The sequence below is a fragment of the Myripristis murdjan genome, chromosome 20, assembly GCF_902150065.1.
Source record: "Myripristis murdjan chromosome 20, fMyrMur1.1, whole genome shotgun sequence".
In the NCBI taxonomy this organism is placed as follows: Eukaryota; Metazoa; Chordata; class Actinopteri; order Holocentriformes; family Holocentridae; genus Myripristis; species Myripristis murdjan.
Genome location: NC_043999.1, coordinates 10,640,109 through 10,666,978, shown reverse-complemented (window position 1 = coordinate 10,666,978; position 26,870 = coordinate 10,640,109). Strand labels below are relative to the sequence as shown.

At 43.4% G+C, this 26,870-nt stretch overlaps 2 protein-coding genes across 2 annotated transcripts; one reads left to right on the top strand and one right to left on the bottom strand.

The window, feature by feature from the left end:
- The first annotated feature begins 1,161 nt into the window (after nt 1–1,161).
- Nucleotides 1,162–10,782, top strand: LOC115378639 (retrotransposon-like protein 1). Its single transcript, XM_030078966.1, has 11 exons — nt 1,162–1,511; nt 1,772–2,113; nt 3,046–3,741; nt 4,025–4,231; nt 4,763–5,065; nt 5,779–5,849; nt 5,949–6,055; nt 6,153–6,296; nt 6,944–7,075; nt 7,674–7,943; nt 9,592–10,782. Exons 2-11 carry the CDS (start codon nt 1,956–1,958, stop codon nt 9,799–9,801), a joined length of 2,298 nt encoding a protein of 765 aa, XP_029934826.1. The 5' UTR covers nt 1,162–1,511; nt 1,772–1,955; the 3' UTR covers nt 9,802–10,782.
- Nucleotides 10,783–10,839: 57 nt separating this feature from the next.
- Nucleotides 10,840–20,791, bottom strand: ankha (ANKH inorganic pyrophosphate transport regulator a). Its single transcript, XM_030078967.1, has 12 exons — nt 20,226–20,791; nt 18,794–19,010; nt 18,397–18,515; nt 18,029–18,112; nt 17,514–17,684; nt 17,078–17,212; nt 16,255–16,347; nt 16,062–16,154; nt 13,426–13,555; nt 13,128–13,251; nt 12,651–12,750; nt 10,840–11,786 (listed from the first exon to the last, which is right to left on the bottom strand). Exons 1-12 carry the CDS (start codon nt 20,319–20,321, stop codon nt 11,658–11,660), a joined length of 1,491 nt encoding a protein of 496 aa, XP_029934827.1. The 5' UTR covers nt 20,322–20,791; the 3' UTR covers nt 10,840–11,657.
- Between the last annotated feature and the right edge of the window lie 6,079 nt (nt 20,792–26,870).

Here is a 26,870-nt window from a genome sequence, read left to right as displayed (position 1 = left end):
CTCTCACCTGTTTCAACAGGCATGTTGCTCAAAATTTCAAGTTATACACACATCATAGTAGCCAATCAGCATAAATTAACCAGTAAGTGCATGTGTGAGGGTGTAAATCAGTTTACTCTCCATAAACAATACAACAGAGTGTAAGTATTTGTCTTGTCACACTTTGTTGGCTTTGTAATGACTCCCTCCATATAGAGCAGCAGTGGAATACACTAATAACAGTGGTTGCAATAATAAACGGTAGGTTTATTATCTACAGTGGGTAAATTCAACATTAATTTGTTGTGTGAAAGTATTACATTATTTTCCTGTGTTATGTCATGCTTTTTTGAGGGAAAATGTGATTAAACCGCATGAACAACCAACATACACTACTCACAAAAAGTTAGGGATATTCGGCTTTTGGGTGAAATTTCAGGATGAACCTAAAATGCATTATAACCTTTACAGGTGAACTTAATGTGACCTTCTGTAAACTTTTGAATGCACTGTCCAATGTCCAACTGTTCAGTGTTTCAGTACTTTTTGCACAAGTTGCTGTTCTCTAACAAGGAGTTTAACGGCATAATTCACATCAGGTGTTTGATGCTCAAGCTCATCGAGGTCGTTTCATTAGGGAACGGCTGCTGGAGACTGGGGTACCTCAAATGGAGTGGCCTGCACTTTCTCAGACCTGAATCCCATAGAAAACCTATGGGATCAGCTGAGTCGCCGTGTAGAGGCTCGGAGCTCTGTACCCCAGAACCTCAATGTCCTGAGGGCCGCCCTTCAAGAAGAGTGGGATGCCATGCCTCAGCAGACAATAACTCGACTTGTGAACAGCATGAGACGTCGTTGTCAAGCTGTAATTGATGCTCAAGGGCACATGACAAGTTACTGACACTGACATTTTTTGTTGTGGTATATCCACCACTGTTGTTGGCTTTTGTTTCAAGAAATTGTTTGAGATGAGGAAATCACCAGTGTATGCTTCTACTTAAATGCCCTACTTTCATGATATAATATCACTGTAGCGTGAACTTTTTACATTTTCCATTAATTTCACCCAAAAGCCAAATATCCCTAACTTTTTGTGAGTAGTGTATGTTCATTACGGTGGCTGCGGAGTTTCCCAGGTGTCCCTGAACGCAGCATGAGCCTCTGAGTGCAGGAGAATGACGTCACCCTGACAAAATGCGGACCCAGCCATGACCCTTCTCCGGCTAGGCTAGGCTTCCTTCCTAGCTACGGATGTTGCACATTAAACGGATAATTTCCGCTGATTGTGAATTGTGTCAAGTTGAACAATACCGGCTTTGCGCGCGTTGAAGGTAAACCGTTGTGTCAACCGTGTTTGTGATGTGCGGCGGTAACTCTTCACCTGTGTTTGTGCTGCAAGTTCACCGCAGCTAGCCGGCTAGCTAACGGAAAGCCCGTCTGCCAAGGAAAGCAAAAGTGAAACAGCGATCGCCAAACATAAAAGATACGTGAAACTTTGTGGAGGTGTCAACAGGGTAACGCTCACGGATCAGGTACAGTCACGGTCTCCTCTGTTATTTCGACTAGAATGTGTTAAAATGGATTAACGCTGCTTTTATGGGATCATTTCCTAAATTTGGTGTTGACGTTAGCCACCGTTGGCGAGACGTGCATGTTGCAAGCTAACATTAGGCTCACATGGAAGTGCATAGTGCATAAACACAACATTTATTGTAGATAGTTAGACGTCACACAAAGAGGAGTGCATTCACCATTCAGTGATGTTGCTCGTCTCCCCATGCTTTGCCCTCAGGTGTTCTTCATGTTATGATGGATAAGCTCCCCTCCTGGCTTTAGTGCCAGCCTGGCTCTCTTCATAATGGTCTCCCGCACTGTGTGGATCCAGTGAGTCTTCAGGCAGGGCCAGAGACCTCCTGGTGTTTGGACCAGAGGTCACCACTCAGCCGACAGCCGCCCCTCACAAGCAGAGGGGGCAGATGGGGAACTGCTGCCTTCCTGCTGCCGGCGGCCCCTGTGACTCTGTGGAAGAGAGAAGTAGTTTGCTGCAGGATGCCTCCAAAGTTGTGGTTCCCCCGGCTGAGACGGGGGTAGTGGGGACTTACCAGAACAGTCCTGATGCAGACGATGACGTGAGGTAAAGCAGCCGTCTCCACCAGGACATGTGACGCGGAGGGAAGAGATCATGCAGGTTTTTGCTCCAATTTTCCAGAGACTGCATCAGGTGCTTTCACTGCCCCAAATACCTTCAGTCAGAGAGCTGAAACTAATCGGTGAAATGAGCCAATGTACTTTTTGGAAGCAAAAACCTGCAGACTCTCAGCCCTCTGTGGGCCATTGTTTGAGAAATGGCCTGATAATAATAGTGGTTTATTTTCAAGCGTCTGGGAACCTCCAGAGGGCCTTTGGGCTTATAGAAATAGCAAAATTTCACTGTTTTTTTTTAATTCAGTGGAAGTGATTCATTGTTTACAGATAACTACTTACCAGGACATAACGATATATTGTTATATCGTTATCCACATATGAACATGCACAATATTAATATCTCATAAGGAAACGATATGGACGATATCAAATTTAGGGTTAGCCTAAGATAGTGATTGATTGGTTCTGATCCACAAAATACCTAGTGAAGTCACTGCATTTTTTTTCTACACCGAGCTGGTTTTATAATACTGTTTTTTGAAGAATGTTCAGTTTTCACTGTTGTTACACTTCAAATAAGTGTGAACCTGTAGTCATATTGTATATCATATCGCTCTCAGGATAGGAAATTTTGTCTATATCATGCAACGCTACGCCAGAGGTCTTTTGATATAAAAATAGGAGGTTTTTTTTTCATTCTGTGAAGGTCGCTATTGTGACACATAGCACAAATCACATTTCCCTGAATTGCTCCCTCCAACAGTTTAAAAAGTTATGCACTTCCATGGAATAAAGCACTAGCTACAAAATCTTACCTGTAGTGTAACATGTCTGTTTGGGGGCTCTTGCAGTAAAAATGTTTTGGACTCCCTGGTCTTAACATGATAGATTTAAGTAAGTTTTCTGTGCCATGTTGCCCAGGAAAACGAGTGATGAAGCCAGTATCAAGAATGTAGAGAAGGTTGTGACTGTGCAAGTGAAGCAGAGCCCCCAGGCCAGAGAGACAGAGTCCTCAAAGACTCAGGAGAATGGAGCCCTCCAGAAGGAAATCCTACCGGCAAAGTCGCCTTCTCCCATCAAAGGAGCCGACCTCAAACAAAACTCAAACAACACAGCACAAGACGAAAATGTGAAGGAAACTGCCACCGACAACAGACCCGTCGAACGTCCTCTATGCACTTTAGACTCCCCGCAGTCAGAATGCACTACAAACGATCAGGAGGCGATCACAGAAACAAATGCAGTACCGGTGGAGGAACTTCCAGCCGCAGTGCAGGACAAAATCCAGGATGTCGTCTTGCAACCGGCTGAGACAGTCTGCTCTGAAACCCCCTCCATCAGGGCAGACACACCGACAGACAACACTACACCAGAACCAAGCTGCGATGCTGGTGATGTCAATGAAGAGGAGGAAGGCTGTGGCTCCAAAGCGACCACTGATGAAGCTGTGGAGGTTTCTCATTGTAACGAAGTGTCGTCTCTGTCAGACTCTCAGATCCCAGCAGCAGCTTGTCAGGTGTCGTCTGTCTCTGCATCCGGCCAGGAGATCTGCACGGAGTTGACACCTACTGGGAGCGCTCCTCAGTCACCTTCTCCCTCTTCTGCATCTCCAAGCCAGTAAGTCGCATGACATGAGTGGCTGTTTACTTTGAGTCCTTGTCATTGTTTTGGTTGTTATATTTTGGAACATGGTTTAAAAATACAGAAATATGCAGCTGCCCTCCACGTATCCATTTTTGAAATAGTTAAAATGAACAGGGAGAGGAAATTTGGTCAGAAACATGCAACAGCGCAGCCTGAGCTGGAATTGGAACGTGCAATCACAGGTCAGTGGTGTCTGCATTTGCTGCCCCTGCAATGCAGAAATTGATATCTTTGTCTTATTGTCTTTTGTGTTCAGTGGTGTGGTAATAAACAAGAGTGATGCAAAGAATGGGAACAGCTCAGTGTGCCAGGAGGCCTGTCCTGAAGTCATAAAAAGCCATGATGTTTCTGAGCCATCTCCTCGATCAGACTCCACAGGAGTGAACCACAGTGGCGTGGAGCTCAACTCCACCAGCTCTGGGCAGGAGCCAACAGCCACAGGTCCACCAGCAGCCAGAGAGAGGTCAGTGGGTTCAGATTTTGTGGCAGAAAAACAAGAAGTTGTTTACAAAAATCTTTACTTGTGCTTTATGTTAGTCTCCATATGACCAGTAGGGGGCGCATAGACACCACAGCTAGATGGGTGCATAAACAAAGACTTTGTCAGACTCTGACTCAAGGTTTTGCCGGGAAAAGAAAGAAAAAAAAAAAACTCATGGTATGTAATGTTTGTGTCTGAACCAGATTGCTCCCTTGAGGTAAAACCAAGAGAAACATATTTTTCAGCTGCACCGTGCTGTTCCTCTGCAAGCTACATTGTCCACATCTGCTTGCCACAGCCTTTTGTATGATTATTACACGTTTCATGCAGTAGGCCACCAGGTTCTTCAGAGGCAGATTGAGTGTCATAACACTGTGGTAGTAAACCTGAAGTGAAGATAATGAGAAAGGAGACACAATAAGAGACAAGAAAGATTTTCTCATAAAGTTATTCAGCCCCGGCATCCACACACAATCTAATATAAGCGTGTTATTTGATGTATGCTTTCTCCAGCTCCAAGTCCAATCATGATGCAGAACCAGAGCCTCAGTGTGCAACCATCAGCTTGAAGGAGGTCACTTCCCTGGAGAACCTTGTGCAGGAAGCAGACGAAGAAGATGGAGGTGTTGGTGAGGATGAGGAGGAGGAGGAGGAGAGGGCACCCACAGAGGCCGAGACAAAGCCTGACGAAGAGCCAGAGGTGCTGGAGCAACCCGGGAAAGAGGAGCTGGTGGCGAGCACATCCGCTGACGTCGAGGTGGAAGTCATACCTGTCCGGGAGCAGGAGGACTTTGCTGAAGAGAGCGTTGGGAACAGGTTGGTGAGGGTTAATTTGGGGTTACCGTATAGTTCTTACTGGCACTTCTGTGTCACTGTAGGTCAGAGCGTCTGAGTCAGTAGCAAATGAGACAATGAAATATTAAATTCCTGAAGCCGCTATGTGGAACCAGCATGTCAGCACTGTCTTCTTTCCATAACTTAGCGTGAGTGCTGTAGAAACAGGATGTTGGGGTAGGACACGGAGCAGGAAGTGGCAGTTCAAAAGTGGACTGGGTTGCACTGTGGCTGACATGGAAAATGACTCAGTGCTTTGCGGATCATCGTGATCTGAGACAAATTTAGCATTTTTCAGTATAAATAAAATCCGCCCACATGGGAATTTTTTGAAAAAAATCTGTCCCATCATGGTGCTGTTGGAATTTTCATGCACGCCTACTGCTATGCCATAAAGTGACCTTTAAAACATCATGTGTTCCTGGCAGTACAAAGAATGTGGTTTGCATGCAAAAGTACGAGAAAATCAAATTTTGTCTGTTTGTTTGGCATTCTTTGTGTAAAAGGCATATGTTTTGTCATGCAGCATTAGCGATTAAGGTGAACAGGACTTTTTTTTTTTTTTTTCATTTCATTGTGACTTTAGTGTTTTTTCCACAGGATTCTTCGTGTTTGGAGTTGCTTTGTGTGTTCACAGATCAGTCGGAGGCCAAGTCATAAAGCAATCCTTTTTTTGTTTTTGCGTTTCCTTTCAGTGATGAAGATCTGTACAGAGGAGCTGAGGAGCTTTCACCACAGCGGCCCGAGCCTCTGTTAGAAATAACACGTCAGTACATCTGCAGCTTTTTAACATCTGCACCATTAGATTGTAACAAAGTATGCACAACACTACGTCTTTATCAACTGTCTCCTTACTCTTCCGTAGTTCCAAAGGTGGAGGACAGATGCAGTCTGGCCCCGGCTGTGGATATTCTGTCCTACAGCGAGAGGGAGTGGAAAGGAAATACTGCCAAAAGTGCTCTCATTAGAAAGGTCAGTGTATGTAGCTCGGGGAAGATGTGTTTCAGATTAAGGCCAGCGTTTTTCTCATGGCCCAAATCACTTCCTGTTGTATCCCTGTGTGCTATAGGGCTATAAAGAAATGTCTCAGAAGTTTGGCAGCCTGAGGAGAGTGAGAGGAGACAACTACTGTGCCCTCAGAGCCACTCTGTTCCAGGTGCTCTCCCACAGCACGAAGCTGCCAGCGTGGCTGCAGCAGGAAGACATCACTATGGTAAACACAGTGAGGGCATATCGCTTACATGCTACCACCAACATGTTTAATTGGACCGTGTAGTGCTTCTCGGTGTGCACAGACAGATGGATACTTTCTTAAGCCACCCGGGGAAAATAGGGGTGTTGTCAGCAGCGAAATGAAATACAGCCAGCGCTCAAAAGAATACAATAAATCTACTAAGTAAAAGAAAAAAAAAGTTGAATTGCACTCAGTAAATGCTACTTTTTAGATACAATAGCTGTGAGATGTGATCTTTTCCATTCAACTCTGAAAGCATGGGAGTGCAAAGTTAGAGCTAGATTCTTTTAATTGGAAGTACCTGAAATATTGTACTTTGTGATGGATGTGTGCTAAAATGTAATCAAGTGTGATACTTAAGTAAAAAAGTAAAATTACTGGCAAAAAAAATACAGAAAAGGCTACTCAATTACAGTAATATGAGTTAATTGGTTACTTCTGCCTCAGGGTAGAACACAGTAAGGATACGAACGTGAAATAAAAAGCGTAATACAAATATGTAAAGGTGCAGAAATAACATTCCGACCTGCTTAAACTGAAGATGAATGTTAATTCTTGGAATGTTTCAGCTGCAGTGAATATGTCTGATGCTACAATCTGACCATTTTACTGCTCCGTGTTTACAGTTGCCTGAGGAACTGGAGGCCCGGGAAGGGCTGATAAGTCAGTGGATGTTTCCGGGAGAATGCAAACAAGGAGACGGGCCAGGCGATGCTACCCAGCAGCTGAAATGCTATATGGAACGTCTCCGAAGCAGGGTATGGCCCACAGCTCCGCCAAAGAACCATACATACAGCTTGAAAGTATTTTAAAGACTCAGGCATGTAAACCACATAAGCCAAGACAGTATTTTTAGAGCATCCGTGGACACTGAAGGTATTGATATTCATCCACAGAGCATTTGGCTGTGATTGCTACCATATGTTGAAGGGCTCTAGTTTTGTAAGTGCGCCCTCCCTCATGACTTTTTGTGTGTCATTACAGCAGTCCAACTACACTATAAAAGGGTTTTGCTGGGGGTGGATGGACCCCTCAACCTCAAGAAAAACTGCACTCCCACTTTACTGTAAAAGCATCATGCCCTGGGGCAAATTTATTGTGTGACTTGGCCACTGGTGGTTTGTCAGGAATTTTGTGTTTATTGCACACGTTTTTTTTTTCCCAAAGTAATTTCTCTCTTGATTTGTGTGTGGTAGGTCTGTGCTGGTTTCTGTATGTAGACATTTTTTATGCCTCAACTTTGAATACGCTCCAAGCGTTGGATTGTCTAGTCACCACCATTTCCACAAGTATATGCATGTATAGCATGTATGTATATATAAAGGACCTAATCATTATTGTGTCATTTTGATTAAGTGGCAGGCCGCAGTGGGCTGTGCCAGCGCCGAGGAGCGCCAGCAGCTATGTGAACGCGTCTTCCAGGGCAGGGAGGAGGAGCTCGGGCTGCTGGAGGCGCTCAAGCTGCTGATGCTGGGCCGAGCGGTGGAGCTGCACAGCTGCATGCAAGCGGGAGGGGACGTGCCGCTCTTCTGCTGGCTCCTGTTCGCCCGCGACTCGTCCGAGTGCCCACGCAGCTTCCTGTCCAACCACCTCAGCCATGTGGGCCTCAGCGGGGGCCTGGAGCAGGTAAGAGAAACCATGTGGCATTTGCCCTCAGCGAGCACACATGGTGCCCAGTCCCCCTTTTTTATTTGTTTACCGTTCAAGCACTCACACACTTGAAAAGGTGTTTAAAGACGTCTACCGAATGGCCCCTAGTTTTATTAGCAGCGAGACTGGCTGCTTTTAGTATTATGGTCCTTGCAGATCCTGCAGTACATTTTTTTTGCTGTGTAACCAGAAGCCATGCTTTATAGGGAACAAAAACAGCGATTAATGATGTTGGATGTGTAGTCCTGATGCCCGAAATTGCAGTCATATCCACAGATAATCCACAGATCGGGCAGGCTGATTAATAGAGGATGGGTTGCACATGGGTGAGATAATACATCATTAATAAGGAAAATATCTATTATATTCTCTAAAATGTGGCCACCCCCAAAAATGTTTCGGTTTATTAAATACTTGAAGTGACCCCACAGTATTTGCTGCAGTGACATTACTGTGTGCATGGAAACATTTACATTTGCTGAAAGCAGCCTCTCTAATCATTAAAGTACAGAAATCTCCTGGAAGCCTGCACTGCTCTGCATAATTTAAAAAGCAACAGCCTACAGGGACAGGTAAAGGTGGAGTGAAATGTCTACGCAGGTCTCCAAATCAGAGAAAGTAATTCGCTCAGGTGGGTGGCGGATAGATGATTAATGCATACATGCGGATTCGGATTGACGCCAGAGCCGATCTGCTCATCATTAGTGTGTAAGTACTCTCATAATCAAAAGCCTGAATAAGCAACACATGCTGGTACTTGCTGTATTCCCTGTTCTTGGGTCTGTGCTGCCACTGCATCATCAGCCGTGGGAGAGATCAGTCAGGGAGGATGCACCGAGTAGCTTAATTGTTATTTTTCCACTCTTTAATAAGGGGGTTTCTGCCTGCACTCATGCTGTTATGGCACTGTTTCCCATGCAGACACACCACCCTTAAATATCATTGCTTTTCAACACAAAGAAAAAGAATTTCTCCAAGACACAAAAATTAGACCTTTTTCAGGAATTTTAGTAACAGTTGCCAGTCTGAAATCATAATGCCTGCATGGTAAAAACATCATATTTATTGCTTTTGCATAATAGGGAGCATCTCTTTTAACCACACCCTGAAACAACTGAAGATTGAGTGTAATCCTCTTTCCCATTCCCACCAGTGGAGCCTGTTGCTGGGCATAGGGGAGCATATTAGCCCTGTCTGAATGTCCAAAGATTGTATGTTTGTGTTCAGGCTGGATTTTTTATCACCTTTGGAAAGAATCCAAACATGCTTGACCAAAAATTACGCAACACAAGACCAAATAAATGTCAGAAAGAACAATCTGCTGGTCCTGGTTCTCTTTGAGAGGTTAAAAATTGCTCAAGCCCTGTAACTATGACCCAGCATGGTTTGTTGAAAAGCCAAACACCGAAGTTGTATGCTGCACTTGTGGTAACATTAAGGAGACTTGACTGGTTGATGCTAGACAGCAGTTAGAGACTTTTGAAAAACATGCTGATCAGAAACATCATCATGATAATGAGAATTTGAATCTGTGTAACTGTGTGGGTATTTTATAAGTTTTCAGTAAAATCAGTAACCGTTCCCGACCCTAGTCACCATCTCGGTACTGTCGCGACTTCTACAGGTGGAGATGTTCCTTCTGGGATACGCCTTGCAGTGCACCATCCAAGTTTACAGACTGTACATGGCCGACACGGACGAGTTTGTCACCTATTACCCCGACGACCATAAAGAAGACTGGCCGTCTGTGTGCCTCGTCACAGAGGACGACCGCCACTACAACGTCCCAGTTGCAGAGGCTGCGGAGCTACCCAAGGAGCTCAACTCAAGCTGATCGCCGCTGCAGAGAAGTCTCCTGCCATACACACGAAACACTCCTCAGGTTGATTTAAAATGAAGATTTATGCCAATTAAAAATGTTCATTTGAGACCCTGTGCAAGATGTGATTTACCCATTTTGTGCACACTGTACTAGAACCAGTTTTCTGTTTGGGGATTGGTACATGTATGCAGCTCAGTCGGATCCAAATTAGTTGCAGTGTGTGACTTTGGGAGAAAAAGCACATTCTAAAACCTGGAATGAACCTTGCTTTATTTTATTTTATTTTTTATTTTTTTGGTTTTGTTTTTGTAAAATCCAGATCAAAACCCACATGATGCAGCTGCCAGCGGCGCCATATAATTCACAAGTGAATAGATCTGTGGTGTTAACACTGGAGTTTCGGCACTTTTTTTGGTACAGAATTGTGTAGTAATATATTCATTATGTCAAGGAAACATGAATAATGCATTTTAACTTGTAAATTAAGCAGTGAGTCGTTAGTAAAACCCTGAATTCATCTAATATTAATGTTTTAATAATTTTATCAGGTTTAACAGTAGCCTATTAACAGCTGAAAATCTGAAGGAGGCTTGCAAGATGAATTGTCTCTGTGTCAGAGGCGTGATTTGGTCTGTGTGTTTGAAAGTGTGTATGTGAGACACTTGATGTGTAACATGATGCCTTTAGCCAAGCTGCTCTTGGAGAACAATGTGCCAATGTTGCTACAGTTCTTGGCAACAGTCTCAACCACCAGCCACTGGGTCAAAGTTGTTAAGCCTTGCTTGGTCCTCCATGTTGCCTTAGAAATAATGCACAATAAGAGTGAACATTTGTAATTGGTGGTAAGAGGCCATTTCCTTGCCCTAATTCCTGAGCTGGTGAAGGTGGTAAGCTAACATTTGCAGCGATTATGCCAGTTGCAGAAATGACGTTCTTGCACTGTCAGATGTCAGATTTTTAGAATGCCATTTAAATAAAAATGAACAATTTTTTTGTAAAGGTCTTTGTTTATGTCTGTATACTCGCTACCAGTATGAGTGAGGTCTCTGGACAAGTTAATAATAAAGCAATTTATTTGCCAAATAAGAATGCCTATACAGTATATACAGTACATAAGACAGTCTGAATACGCTACCAGGATAGTGCTTGGCAAAACAAAAGTAGACAGACTCCCAGACTGCATGGAAAGTGGACAATCATATTTGTATTCTGTAACACGCAATGATATAATGAGGGATTCCTGACCCCTCTGGGCAATTAAATATACACATTTCATCACCTATATAAAACAACAATAATCTGTACACCATTTTTATGTAAAATACAATTGCACAACCCAACAAGTCCCACAAGATGTCCCTATATTTTGAAGTCAAGCAAGGCCTTGTTGCTTAATCTCGATAAAGTAACATAAAATAATGATCTCTGTATTTCGGCAACTTCACTACCACTCGACAGACATTTCATTCTCGTTGCGGAGGAGGAAAAGTTCTCCCGTGTCATTTTTCCCTTGTTCATTTACCAGTAAACACATGAAAGTGGTTAATACACCCTCTCTGATGCGGTGATGCAAAACTATGGAAACTGTCCCGAGGATTGGAAGACATCAAGGTATTTACACTGATGAATGAACACTTGGAGGTGCATGGCTTTCTTTACAGTGTGCGTTGTAATGGTAGATAGGTCGACATGTGGAAGACCCTGTCACTCTTACAGATCAGTTCATTCTATAGGGAGAACCTCTCAAACCAAACCATACTCGGGTCCTCTTCCCTTTCCAGCACTGTAACACTCAATGGTCTCCTCTTCTTCAGCAATGCCCGATTTCCACATAGAAGTCAGCTTCACTTTTGCCCTGCTCAGACATTTCACTCCTGCTCTTCCTCCTCCTCCTGGAGCTCCTCGATGGCGTCCATCGGAGTCCTGGAGCACACCTCGCTCATGGGGGCCGAGTCCTCCCCCTCCACCACCAGCTCGTTGGACATCTCACTGTTTTTCTGCAGAAAAGGCCGAAAGGAGTCGTATAAGTCTTTGTACATCCTACCCTTCTGCGTGAAAAAGTACAACATGTCTTTATGGGGTGCTTTCAATGATGAAATAAATTAAAAGGAACAGTTGGCCTAAAATACAAAAAAAGCCATCTTCCCACTAAACTCTTGCAATAGTCTATCCATTCAGGGTTTGTATGATTTAATTTCCAGTCGGCGGCGGATAGGGCTCGGCAATGAAACAATCTCGATAATTATCATGATCAAATCTCCCCTGATAACAATGATTAATTAATAGAAGTGTTTTTGATAGGGTTTATAATCAAACTAAGACAATGGAACACAGGCGGGTGAAGCCACGTCTCTCCAATTAAACGAGAGAAAAGCACGCATGTGGTCTGCCCTGTCTCCCAGCATCCATCCAACGCCGTTACATGGGGTTCAATGGGTGTTGCTGGCAAACTTTAACTATACACCCGTGACAGTTATAAATTAGAACTGGATAGATGTTGGCGATCTTTGGCAGGAGGATGTGGATTATGCTGGGTTTTTGCATCATTGTTTTTGGAAGGGGCTGTGGCTGTTGTTTTTCACATGTAAATTTTGAATGGTTCACAATATAACACCCATCCAGCGCCATTGTATCAGGGTTAAGGGAGAGGAGTGGAGATAATGGCAGGCATGGGGAAATATCTTTTTTTTTTTCCAACTATTTTGGGGGGGAACTGTTCCTTTAAATGAATGTTTACGATGCGGGGAGGGGGGGAGACACAAAATGGCCGGTGGAACAAAGGCTGAGGGAAGCAGTGACATTATGGGGAAAACAGTGCAACAGGCGTACACTGGACGTCCCCGCTCCAAAGGTATTCTCACCTGTTGTCGATAAACATAGCAGGCTGCTATGGCAACCATGGTAGACTCCCCTATGAAACCAGCCAAGAGGGATCCGACTCCGAGCGTGGCCCCGTGAACCCTGAAACCCACATGAGAGGAGCCATCAGTCAGTACTCATGAAAGGAAGATACTGCGTAACACTAAAGGCATTAAGGAAGTATTCCTGCAGCCACCGCGTACTCCGAAAACCGGTCTGTTCAAAAATGTTTTTCTGCTTTTCTACACGGAAGGCGAGATTCGAGCTTGTCTGATCTTGTCAGGCATTACGTCAGACATATATCTTCACATGACTCATGTTTTTTGTTCCATGGAGAGAGGAGTGAGTAATTCAGGGGCTGTTTAGCTAGTATACAGGCATTTTACCGGAATAAAATGCCACATTAAATAATGCAGTGAGCCTCGGCCATTGAAGTGACCCTTGTGACACGGGCCGCGTTCTCTGAAGTGTTGACTTACCCCATATAAGGCAGCACAACTAGACTGGTGATGAGGACAATGATGCGGAGAACCGAGCTGGGGGCCAGCACAAAGGTCTTTTTCAGGGTCATGAGCCATCCAGTCAAATGAGCCCTAACAGTCACTGCACATACACACACACACAGACACATACACAAAGTGGAAAGATCACCCCACTGGTCGGAGCTGCATTATGGTTAAAGCCACAGCAGAAGCAGTGAGCGAAAGTTCAGCGCGAGAAAGAGGAAACTGCAGTTTGACATTTTTCACGGCCAAAACATCTGTCGGCGCTTCTTACCTGGCAGGGGAAAGAAGGAGAAAATTCGGAGTGGAACCACACACAGCTCAGCAAAAGCATACTCCACCCCGATGACGTCCACCAGGATCTTCTCTGAGACGTGAGGAGTCCAAAACACCACAAAGCAGAGCTGGGCGAACATAAACAAAAACTGAATGAATCCTGTGTTCGCCGCGCCACAATAGGCCAGCCTGGCACGCCTCATTAGAATTCATTAGATCATTAAATCAAGGGGTTTCAGATTGAATGTGGGGCCTTTGAAGCTTGCATAAAACAAGCAAGCGAGCATACAGCAGACAATATTATTGTTTCCAGAAGCAGTTGCCTAGGCACGTGCAGCCCTGCAAAAGCCACCTCAAACCTAATTCAACTAAAAGAGCCTCGCAGAATTTTAAACACCGTCTAAATATAGCCACCAATGAGAGAACGAATGCGCCCATGTGTGTACACTATTTGTATGTATAGTTCAAAATTAAGTCATACTTTGAGGTAAAAAGAGAAAGGGAAAGGAAAGGGTGGGGATTGACACAACAAAAGATGAAAGCCTCCGTATTTTGAGTACACAGAGAGCACAACAGGCAACCAGTTAGGTCGGCCGCTGAGCAAACCAGAGCAATCCACTTGTCCCAAAGTACTAAACATTTCACTGTTTTTTTTTTTTCACTCTTTTTGAAGAACTATTTGTTATGTTGCAGGAAATAATGTATTTGCACAGAGGCCTTGATGTGGTTCTGTGGTTTCTGAACTACTCAAGTGCAAAAACCAAAATACAGTGTTACATCAGTTCTGATTCTGATGATTTCATTTGGTGTGGACTTGCCATCTATCATTATGCTGGCAAGATGGAGGCAATATGATGACTAATTTGTATGGTCTCCACTAAACCGCCGTCTCCCTTGATTCATGTGTGGCTGCCCTAAACAAGGTGAGACATCCACACTCACTGCCCGAATCTCCTCAACAAGGTCTGCTTTCATGATACGATATTATTTACTGCTGTACTTCACTGCGATCCTATTGCAAATCTACTCCTCGTGCACCGCCTCTCTGCTCTCTGGTTTTTGTTCTGTTGTCGTTCCTTTGGATGCAGGCTGAGCATGTTGTGGCACGAGGGCCGTCTCCCCTGTGCTTGTGTGTTTTCAACACACAGGCAGACCATGGCTGCCTGCCCATCCAACATACATCCCTGAACACGTTTACAACCTTGGGCTTCCACATCTGGTGTGCCACTCTCCTCCTCCTCCTCCTAAAAGACCCACAAACTTCCTGTTTTTCTTTAGCAAGTTGTTAGACAACTAATGTGAATGTGGGGCAAAGGCTACATCGTTGTTGTTTTTTTTGATGTTGTTTGTTTTTTTTTCCCAACCTGACAATCAAGTTTTGCTGTAATAACACATTGACTTAAAATTCCGCCTACAAAATAAATTCCCTGAATCAAGCTGAATCACGTGTTCGGCCCAAACAGTTTTCTGCAAAAACAAAAACATCAGCAGCGTACACGGTGTGGCGGTGGCATTCATTACTTAGCCGTAATGCACACCTGCAAGGGCTTTTTTTAACATGTTAACCGATACGTTTTATGTGAATGCCTACTTTATTAAGCTCTTAAAGCACAGGTAGGAGTGTAAGGGGGAAACAAAAGCCCCTTCACCTCCACATAAATTCCAGCCTAATGTGCGTGTGTGTGTGTGTGTGTGAGTGTGTCTCTCTCTGCAACCTGAAACCATGACGGGGCCGCTTAGGAAAAGTACATTCAGTCTGCCTGCAACTAAGCAGAGAAGTCTTTGTGTATCAGTACCGGTGAAATCAAATATCTTAAATATAAGATCTTCTAATTGTTGCCTTTATTTACAAAGGTCTAACCATGCCAGCAGGATGATTTAGTATGAAACCTGATAGCGCTACCTATGGAAAGCTTGGTAAAAGGCTATGTCCAACATGTTCCTACAGAACAGAGGGCTGGTATTTCGTGCAGCACCTCAACTCTGACCTACATATGGTATCGTCTAATCTGTGACACAGCGGGAGCACAATCATGCGGGACAGGTTTCGTGTTTGGGGAAAACACAAACATCTAATGCCTGAGTCTAATGCCTGCATCGTTCTTCTGCATTAAAGAAAAGATTACGCGATTGTGATAGAGGGCTTTGGTAGCACCGGCTTTGGCAGGACACTCGACACCTGGGAGGGGTCAAGTTTTGTCACAGCGGAGGGCACTTTCAAGTGTAAACAAATACACTGCAAAGATGGGACCCGCCTGTTATAGAAATTCAATAATGGAACTTCATGCAAGCAGTGTCATCTGCCATGGTGGCTCTAAACCATTTAAAAAAAAAACTTAATCTCCCCAAGGGAAATCCATTTAAATAAATTCAATATTTGCACAGACAAGTATCATGTGATAGTCATATGGAGATGTTTTGCTACATTCATTTAATTTGGTTTTCCTGACTGAAATTCAAGCCCCAAGCTCAGGAGTTGAGCATTACATGACAAAGAAAAACTCACGAAGACACCCTCTTTCTGTTTAATGACCCCAAGCATGTCAATGCCATGCTGTGAGGGTGTAACGACCACGTTTCTGTGAGCCAAAAAAAGAAAAAAAAAAAAAAAAAAAAAAAAACAGATCATCTTACCGTGAGTGATAGAGCCAGACAGCAGAATGTAAACTTTTTAATGTGTGATTTGGTGACCGGGCTGCCAGAATTGAGCTTGTTGCTGGGATTATTCTGTCGGTAAGAGAACAACATTAGCAGGCACACAACAAAGCCATCCACAATAAACTATGTTACCACTAGAACAAATGCTTGTAGAGGGTGTTTGGTTTACCTTGTCAAAGGCAGGGTACACTGCTCTGAGTTCAGTTAACCAACCATAGGGCATGTGACCCACAGGATATGTGGCTGTGAGCACAGCCACAGCCTGGAATGACAAAGACGGGGAAGCTATCAGTCATCAGCACGCTGCCAGATTAATGTTGAAAATAGCGCACACGGCGACACAGCAAAATCAGCCACAGGTGACCGACCCAAGCCAACATCAAAGCGGCATGTGCGTCTGTTACTTTCTCGGTGGCGTGGGGTTTTTCACAAGTTTATGATTAGATAACAGCCTCGGGCTTGTTATTGTGTCACAAACAACAACAGGCAGGGTCCGGCTTTGCACAGGAACAGTAGGGCCATGTAGGAATGTTTTCACACAGTGTAATCATGCCCTGAGTTCCACATGAACATGGTGAATCACCCAAACCACTGGCAGCCAGTGTTGTCAATGATTTCCAGTTCATTCTGGTAAACAGCTTTGTATTGTCTCTAGTAGTTAGGGTCTCTGCAAGCCAGAAAGCTCCAGAGGGAGACTGTTGGCATCTGGCATTTCATCTGCAATAACTTGAGGGGAGAATTAGCCCACCAGCTTCACGTAGCTGGAAAGTCTCACTTAATAAGAGTTAAGCGCTCACATTGAACAACACCCTTTATAAGACATACACAAATTCATAAATTCTTGGTAATTATATTGATATAAGTCTGATTTAATGAGAGTGACTCTTTTCTTTCTCCTGTGTGATGGATGAGCCGCAAAAGAGCAGGAACATCCTGGAAAAGATGCGTTGCACTGAGGATGGGACAGATGTGATCCACCTTGGTGCACCCACCTCTGTAGAAGCAGTGGTTCCCTTGAGGTCGCGAGACACAAAGAGGTTGACGATAGGACGACTGATGCGCTGAGTGGCCAGGATGAGGGCCAGGGGCCACCAGAAACTCAGCATCTTTTTGATGGTGGCATCACCCTGCAGGAGCACAGGCAACCAAGTGAGAAGGGCACTCCCAAATAAATCACTTCTAAAAAATGTACTTCTTTGGATGAGTCATGTTCATTATGAGATCCAGAGGTGGAATTCAACTCAGGGCCTCCATGTGGCTCAGTTAGTTAGTATGTACTCTGTCATGTATGCAACACCAGCAGGGCACTGTTCCCCTTCATTCACCTCTGCTCTACTTCTCTTCCTCTTTCCTTAAAGCATACTGTCAGCAAAACTGACAAAAAAAAACTTGGAAAAAGAAGAAAAAGAAAAAAGAAACAAAGCTTACCCCCACATCTAGTCCACTGGAGTCTGGGATGTTGTCGTGAATGTTACAGTAGTAACCTAGACCAACAATACTGAAACGGACCAAGGCACCCATATACAGGGAAAGGATTGGGATGAGTAAAGGCTCCACACATTCCAGGTTACTATGGAGGAGAATGGCCACGAATACAATCTAGCAAAGAGAGGACAGTTGTCATGAACAACAGGGGAAGTGGAAATGTGCACACTGGAAACAGTAATCACATGCCTCTTGTTTTTGTTTTCTATCAGTATCTAAATATCTGTGATGTTAACCACCTAAAAATGAAGTGTCTCTTTTTGTTAAACCAGTTTTTACGTCACTTATTATCCTTTAGACTGCACAGTGTTTGTTTTAACATTGTGTTATCAGTCATTTCATAAGAAAACATGCCACTTTCCACCCCCAAAATGACAGATGGATACCCAATTTGGGAATTAAACTCTTCAAATGTAACCTGCTGTAGCCAATAAAATAAAAAAAATGGATTTTATTACCTGGGCCACAACATCAGAGATTGAGGCAGAGCCTACAATGACGCTGTACTTGTGCTTGAGAAGAATCCCCGCATGAATCCACGCCTTCAAACACAACAATGGACAAAAATGTTACCTTGGCCACCGAGCCCTAGGCTAAAAACAAAAAAGCTCTATTTTTGCCATTTTCTCAACCACAGTTGGATGATAGGCTATATAATAGAGGTGAGATAGATTTTTAAGAGGGGATAGGCCATCTCTTGAAACCGACATCGGCAGAGGATTAAAAAAACATCTCTTTCTAGGTCAGGTGTTTTTAAATCCATCTCTTGCATGGTAACATTCGGCAGTTCATTTAAAAGAATAACCCAGCCATACAGCACACTCACCATTGCATCCAATAAAGGGAATGCAGCCAGGTATAAGAACGCCTTCCTTGTCTTGTGCCCCACAGAGTCATCCACATGGTGGAGCTTATTAATGATGTAGTATCCTAAATCTGTGTGAGCTACAGGGAAGAAGGGAAAACACAGATGACTAGAGAGTATGAGCAGATAACCTACCCCAAAACATGAAGTCAGCTAATCTGCAGGGATTTTTTTTAAATATAAATAGCAGTGATGTTGGTTTTTGCTCAGTAAGAAAACGCATTATGCCAGGACCTGACAGGGAATGCAAGAGTAATGAAAGCTGGGTTTGCCACAATTCCCAAAACTTCATGTTTACAGGAAGCGGTCTAAGTGCAACGTGTCATCTTGAGTACACAAACAACCCTTAAACACACACCTATCAAGATGTGAAGGACAAACGCTATGGCCCCGGCTGCCACCATGCAGAACACAGCCTTTCTTCTGTCCTTCTTGCTGTTGACAAACACCAGGCCCACATTCTTGAAGTCGCTCATGGGTCCGGTGAAGAACTTCATGAGGGAGTAGGCCAGGCCGTAGCTGGCCAGCATTTCAACTGCATCCTCTTTGACTGTGGCTATGCCCCTGTTGAGGGCCTGTAGGAGATGTTATGGGGTGGGTGTGCAGGGGGTGGAGGGTGTGAGAGGAGGCACAGAGGAGAAAAAAGAGAGAGGGCTAAATTGGCAGCGTGCAGTTGCCCACATGACCATGACTTAGCCTATCTTTATCTGAGCCCAGATGGCAATTGCTGCTTCAAGGTGGCCCTAAACTACACCGAATGTATTAAGCAATGAATCCCTTTTTGTGTGCCTTAAGACACTGCAAAGAGACCTGTGCCACACACTGCCATCACACGGTCTAATAATACTGGAAAACATGAGACTGACTGGAATGAGAAACATCCATTCACTAAAAAAACCCACAGTAAATAAGACACAATGTCCATTCGGTTTTCCTGCATGGCACCCACTACAGCTGCTTTTCCAATTGCGAGGACGGGTACTATTTATACCAGCTAACAGGGACATTACATAAGCATAATCCTAACCTCTCTGAGCCCTCAATGTGTTTTCACTTGCTCTCTATCTGTCCACAGTCCCTTGGGTATGGGCAGCTCCTCCACAAGATCAGTCATCTGGCTGGAGGCGAACAGGAAATGTCACTGTGTGTCCCAGCAGAATGACCATTAAAATAAAAACAGAACACAAGGCTGCTCTCTTAACCTGTTAAGGATGATCCGCCATTATCTATACAGGCCTTGATACAGATTTAGAGATTAATCAATGGGTAAACAAATCAGTGGCAGGTACAGTGTTTGGAAAGGGTGTCACGGTAATTCACAAGAGCTAACACGGCTTTTGGCCGTGTTTGTCAGAATAAATAAAGGCCTTGTTTCTCATATTGGTGGCTCTCCTTGCTTCCTAAATAAATACACGTTATGACACCCTAATAAGACAGCCACCTCCAAGCCGGCCAGCTAAGCTAGCCGTAGCTGCAATACGAACCAGCCGTCTGGCACAATAAACATGAGGGGGGAAAAAACTGGGGGGTGAAGCGGATCATAGCGTCCAGTGTCCGGCTGAAACGGGGTCGGGAGTCTGCAAGCAAGAGGAAAATGATGCTCGGCGGTAGCAGCTGTGAGAGACGCCAAAATGTTATTCTGTGAGGCAGAAACTGAGCTGCTAGTCTGTCAGCGGCTAGCAAGCTGCAGTCTGTCCTGTCCTGTGTTACTGACTGACGTATAGCGACACACACACACACACACAAAAAAAAACAGGGTTCACAAAGCAAAGCAGCCGCAAAAACATTACCTGTTCCCCGAGGTCGATGGCAACATTGGTGATCGCCAAAGGCACCAGAAAGCGGAGGAGAGGCCAGTAAGGACTGAGAGATGGAAACTCCACCATAGTACAGCCGGGATGACAGAACGAGGGGGCATCTGCCTCGGTCTTGATTGTTTAAAAAATAATCAGAGATTACCGGCTAGAAAGGCAGTCCTGTATTCTAGCGAAATCAACCTCAGGCCGGGAGCGGTTAGATAAGAGGAGCCGAGCGGGGGTCGGCGGGCTCCGGTGTCGGCAGCGGCTCCGAGTGAGACTGCTTCGATGCTGAGCGGAGAAGAAGGTCAAGGCGGATTTCAGACGAGCGCATCTTCCTCGCAAATCATCGGGGACATCAAACATCAAACCCCCAAGACAAAAAAAAAACGCCCAGATTTAAATCAAAACAACAAACGGGTGATCCAAAAATGGAGAGGTTTGGGTTCTTTTTTTTTTTTTTTTTTGGTATGGTGTTTTATAGCCCGCATTTGACTGCGCCTGTGCTAAGGCACCTCGCTGTCGACCCTCCCCGCCGCTGTAGCCCACTAACGTTACCGCACGTGCGCGAGGCATCCCGTGCGTGACATCACCAAGGCAAGGCTGAAAGCAAACACGCACATTAGACTCACTTTACCTGCATTGGAATACAATAGAATACAATAGAAAGACCATGTTGTCGTTGTTCAAGCGCAACGAAATTTGGAGCGCCACACACTCGTGATCAGTGCGATTAATTAAAGCCACATCCAATAAATGAGAAGCTGAAATAAATGCTGTAAAAAGAATCCTTGTTGCACTTAAAAACACTGTGCACTTATAATATGTGTTGTATAATTGTCCGAATGTTATTGTTATACACATAAACATGTAAACACTGTTAAGAAAAGCAACCAAGTCTGGCACAGAGTTGATTTATCTTATCGCTGGGTTTTAATAGTGAGGAAGCCCATAAACTTGCATGTAACACTTGATACACGTTGTACAATCAAGCCGTGCTCGTTGTTTTAAATCTTTATATTGTATGAGTGTGCTTCAGCTGTCTTTTCTACGTAAGGATATTAAGGTGAGACCTGATGCGGCGACAGTGCAACACTGGCTCCTAGTGGATAAGCCAGGGAAGTTAAATTTGTCTAATCAGATGCCCAGCAACAGCAGTTCTCTTATTTGCTTATGCTTATTTGGGATAAAGTGTGACAGAGAGCAAAAAGTTAGAAGATCATAAAGAAGCTCAAGTTTAAGATCAAGTGTTAGTTGAAATAGGCATGTAGGCAGAGAATGTATTTAAGTGTCAAACAGGGGGCTATGGACAATAACCTATGGTTTACAGTTAAATTAGACTGACTAATAAATCAACATTTTGTCTGTTTACCTCTAGTTCCCCATCAAGAGTCATTTTGCCTTCTGTCAGCATTGTTAATAAGAATTTGCCCTTAACTGACTTGTTTTGTTAAAGGGGGGTAACATTATACATATATGGTATAGGCCTAATAATATCAGTGAGCTACAATAATCAGCGTCAATTGGACATATGCCAGCCATATTCCCTGTGAAGAGCAGGCACATGTATATGAGTAATATTCACACAGGATATGAAGTTATTTGTATTTCCGATGCCTGAGGAAAGTTGTTCAAATATTTTAACACAGTGTTTTACTAGACTCTCCCTAACTGTAACCTGACTTTACCCGGAGGCTCTGAGCAATGTCAGACGTAGAGCAAGGTTTCAACACACACAAGAGCATCCGTGAGATCATATCTGAGGGAGAAATATTCTGCTGCATTATAATGTAAGGATTTGCATGAACTCCACAGGTTTTCCTCTGGTGCTGTGCTGTTTGCTCTTGCTGTTGGTGTTGTTACAAGCAGGAGGGATTGTGACTTTGGATCAGATCTTTGATGTTGGCATGAACATGATCATTTAGGTAATTTTCCATGTCTTGGAGAATAAGGTTTACAAGTTTCCCAGATTATTAAGCTTTGCTGGTTAAGGAACCAGCCAGTACCTTGCTCTTTCATTTGATTTTGTGGTTTGGATGGGTTAGAACACATTTATTTTGTTTTATTCTGTTTGTGTTTTCCTTGACAAGGAAACTGCCTCTTTATTGGGTTTCCACTAGTTGAGGACTCTGAGGCTGTGTTGCAGAATCAACAGTGTAGTCTTAGCACATTATCAATGCCTGCTCACTTTTAACATTTATCATATAATTAAATGTTTCATGGCTTTTACAGATCTGACTCCACTGAGTCGGTGGCAGCTTTTGAATCACATTTGCATGCTAAGTATTTAGAGGGCATGACACACAATGCTGTCACTTCTGACACCATCGCTAAAGCAGCTGCATCACTGCAGACACCTGAGACAGCTAATATTCAGTCACACATGAGGGTGTGAATGTAGGCCGAAGCAAGCATTCTGCTTAAAAAAAAAAAAAAAAAAAAAAAAAACAGAGAACGCTGTTAATCACGTGCTTATGTCACCAAAGGAGCACAAACAATTCCTCAACTCAGATTTTGGCCTTGTTGTGAGACAATAACACATTCACTCTGCAATCACCAGCCTGCTCAGCACAAAACCTGAACAAAATCTGATTGTTGAAAAACTGCTTACAAAAATAAGCAGGAACAACAGCCACACTCATTCTCCTTCCACACAATCACATGTCTCTCTCTCTCTCTCACTCACTCTCTCTCTCTCTCACTCACTCTCTCTCTCTCTCTCTCTCTCTCTCTCTCTCTCTCTCTCTCTCGCTCTGTCTGTGTGTGTGTGTGTGTGTGTGTGTGTGCTTGCGTGTGTGTGTGTGTGTGTGTGTGTGTGTGGGTCTGTTTTTGTCTATCTTCAGGGGACACACACCAGACTTAAGACACAGTAATTGGGAACGGTTTGTCTCGTTGGGGACAAAAGCCGTGTCCCTATTTGGAAAAAGCTGCTTTTTGGAGTCAGTGGTTAAGGTTAGGATTAGGTATGTAGTCGTTATGGTTGGGGTTAGGGTGGGCCTCCAGAAAGTGACATAAGTAAACGTGTGTGTGTGTGTGTGTGTGTGTGTGTGTGTGTGTGTGTGTGTGTGGCAAAGATACTTTCAAAAGGCAGGAACACACACATGCACAACATATCAGACTTCTGGTAGGACTTTATGGCACTGCTTCATGGGTAAAAAGGGCACTAAACTGAATTTAATTTGTTTCACCGTTTTTGTTTTATGATGGTGAACCTGCTATTATAACCAGATTTATTAGTGGAATATACACTAAAATACATAAGTCACAGCGTACTGGTGTTTTGAGATAAAGTCACTGGTGATGTAAAATACTGCAGTGTGGACTTGTTGCATTGACAAATAAAAAAGATTAAAAATCAAATCACTTTAAACCAAAATATTCTAAAATTTTGCTTTTCCACCCTCAAACAGTGCAAAACCAAAAACAGCACAAAACTACTGTGTTGTGAAATAGGTTACATTTATATCTACCAATAATTTGATCCAATGTGTAATTTCTCAGCATCCATGGAGCTTTTAGATGAGACAAGGCGCCCTCTAGTGGCCATCTTGGATGTCCAGAGTTATTCACATCTGACAGGTGATTGGAGTCTGCTCCCCGAGTCCAGATCCTTTTCACTCCTGAATCACACAAACCTCTGTGATTAAAATGTGAAGGGACACATGTAATGTAATGTCATCCCAGGGCACAGAGTTATGAGAGTATCAGGGTGTGGTGATGCTGAGATCAGTAACAGCTCCAAGGCTCAGCTGTGACATTCCACAACTTTTCCATGACTTTCCATGACTAAAGCGATGAATTCCCACGACCTTTATACATAAATGTAACATCATAGTTTTTTTTTTTTCTCTGACCAAAATTTCAAACACATTTCAAATTCAAAGGTCTCATTTAAAGTTAATATTATACAGATAAAGTTAATATAACCACAGTGAAAATTAAATACTAGGGTTTGGTAAATAAATATCTACTTATTTTCAAATTTAGGCTGACAGAAATTCCATGATATTCCAATGATTTGTCCTAAGAATTTATTAAAATTAAAAAAAAAAGACTCTCCTTGTCCGGAATAGACTTTTAAAAATTCCATGACTTTGCAGGAATTCCATGACTCGTGAGAAAACTGTCCCTCTGAGTGTGAATGGCATACGGATAAAGTGTACCTGCGCTCCTCTGCGGTGAAGTGCACTCTGCACTGCAGAAACTACGACAAGTATCAAGTGCTCATTCCCACTTATAACAGAAACCCTGAATTATCTCCATGGAAACCGTTGCTCAGGTCATCACCCTGCTGACTGCACTTTGAAGAAAGCCCTGACTATATGTTACTGGTCAAGCGTGAGACCTGATATTGATAACTCGTAATGAAATGGCACATATGATGCTTTGAGGAAACCTTAAGTAACAGGTTCCCCTCCGCTTGATAAGCACGCAAACTGTTCTAGTTTGTTTGCACTGACTGAGTTTAATGAGTTTACTGCCTGTCATACATGTGGCCACACGTGTGTGTTGCACAAGACTCCTTTGTAAAGTGCTGCGCAGTTGTTAAATGAGCCAAACATTCATGAACACACTGTCCCAGAGCAATTGTTTGCAGATCAAGGAAAGCAGCATGAGTCAGACATCAGGCAGGTGGTACATCAGGAGTTGAGAAACATAATAGAAAAAAGAAAGAAAGAAAGAAAGAAAATGAATGCACCTTTCATGCCCGTGGGAACAGGAAGGTTGAGTAATTATATGAACGTAGAGAAAGTTGGCGAGGTTCCTTCATGTGGAGGGTGCAGAATGGGATCAGCACTTACCTGCCGGTGTTCTCTCTTGTAATTCTAACCCGAACTCCAATACGGGACACTCACCTTGTCTCCTCACCCATGGGAGAGAGCCTCACTCACCGGGGGATTTTAATCTCCCTACACCACAGGATGCCAATGAGGCAAACACTATTGAAGTCTGTCGTTTGCATTATGCAGCTTCCCAAAATCCTGATGAGCGTGTGAGGCTGTTTTCATAGCAGGAGCTCTACCATGAGCATCAGTTCAACAGCAAGACCGAGTTTCAACCTTATGAAAGTGGAAAGGACATGTTGTGTGGATGGATAATGCTAATACATGTGCGAAGAAATTCAAACAGAGATCCAGTCCAGTTCATCTTTGAGCTTTTGGATTTAAAGCAACAGTTCACCCAAAATACAAAAAAAAAAAGACATTTTCCCAATTGCCCCCAATGCAATCTATCCATCCAGATACTGTCGGTGTGATTTGGTGAGACTTTTTCCTGTCTCCCTTCACCCCATTACAATTGTAACTCGCTGCATTTTGTAGTAAAAACCTTAAACATAAAATCTAATACATTTTCCTGCATTTTGTAATAACTACTGTGGTTGTTCACACATAGGCTAATGAGGGTGTTGCACTTTTTTTTTTTTTGACTAAAACATAACAATTCAGTTCATTATGTAAAAACAAACTACAATTGCTATTTTCATTTACAGCAAGTGCCACACCTTATTTTTTTCCAAAATGGGTTAGAATGATGTAAATTAAACTATTCTTTTTTTTTAAAAAAAAAAAAAAAGTGTGTCATGCACCTTTGAGACCCTTTTGAGCCCCGAGCTGCAACTTGCAGACTCCAAAATGAGGTTAAGGTATTGGAAAAGTGAGCAGAGTGCTTAAAATTTCTAATCAGCAATCCATAGACAGATCCCAGATATTATTATTATTACAAAATTCAGGGACATTTACTACATTCAAGTTTTTTTTTCTACAAACTGCATCATGTTATTATAAATTTGGGTGTTATTGCAAAATGAAGGAAAATGTTTGTACAAGTTATAACAAAATGCAGTGTTATTACATAGTGCATTGCTAGAGGACTGGATGGATATGCCTTTGTGGAGCTCAAACTGTCAAAAATGTACATGTGAGAAACTCAACAGCAACAGCTCTTTCCAAAAACAATGGCATGGATACCCGACATGATCCACAGTTTTGTTGAGTTTTGCTGGGAACTATTTTCCCTCCAAAGTTCACCGGCAACGTGTACCCATTCACCCTCAAGGAGGATGAAGTCAGATAAATGATAAATACAGCAGGATATTTTTTGTGTGTGCTTTGAATGAACTGTTAAAGGAACAGTCAGACCTCCCCGAAAATCATTGATTACGATTTATTGAAGCCTTTTTGCATGGATTATATCACAGTCTTTTGCGCTTGATGCCAAATGTAAGCGAATAAGCTCTTGTCTCGAGACACATCAGACAAAACACCACGTTGTCTAGCTCACTTCCCTCATACCTCAAACCCTCTGACTCTGGACCAGGTCCTACAGCTGCTGAGGACTGTGTCCAGCTGCAGCAAAACAGCACCTTATTGTTATACCACAATCCAATCAAAACTCACTAAGGAAGACTTGTTCAGGGACCGCAGACGGTTTTACTGTAAGCGGACTGTATCCCGTCACCACTCCGGCCACAGTGAACCTCCCAACCCCAATGTTTTAGCTGCAAATCCTGTGCTGACACCGTTTCACACACTCCTCTCATATGCATTCACACGCTCACTCACATACACTCCATAGGCTCATACAAGGACACCTACACATTTATTTGGCATGTGAGACAGAGCATCTCAGTAAGTGCTG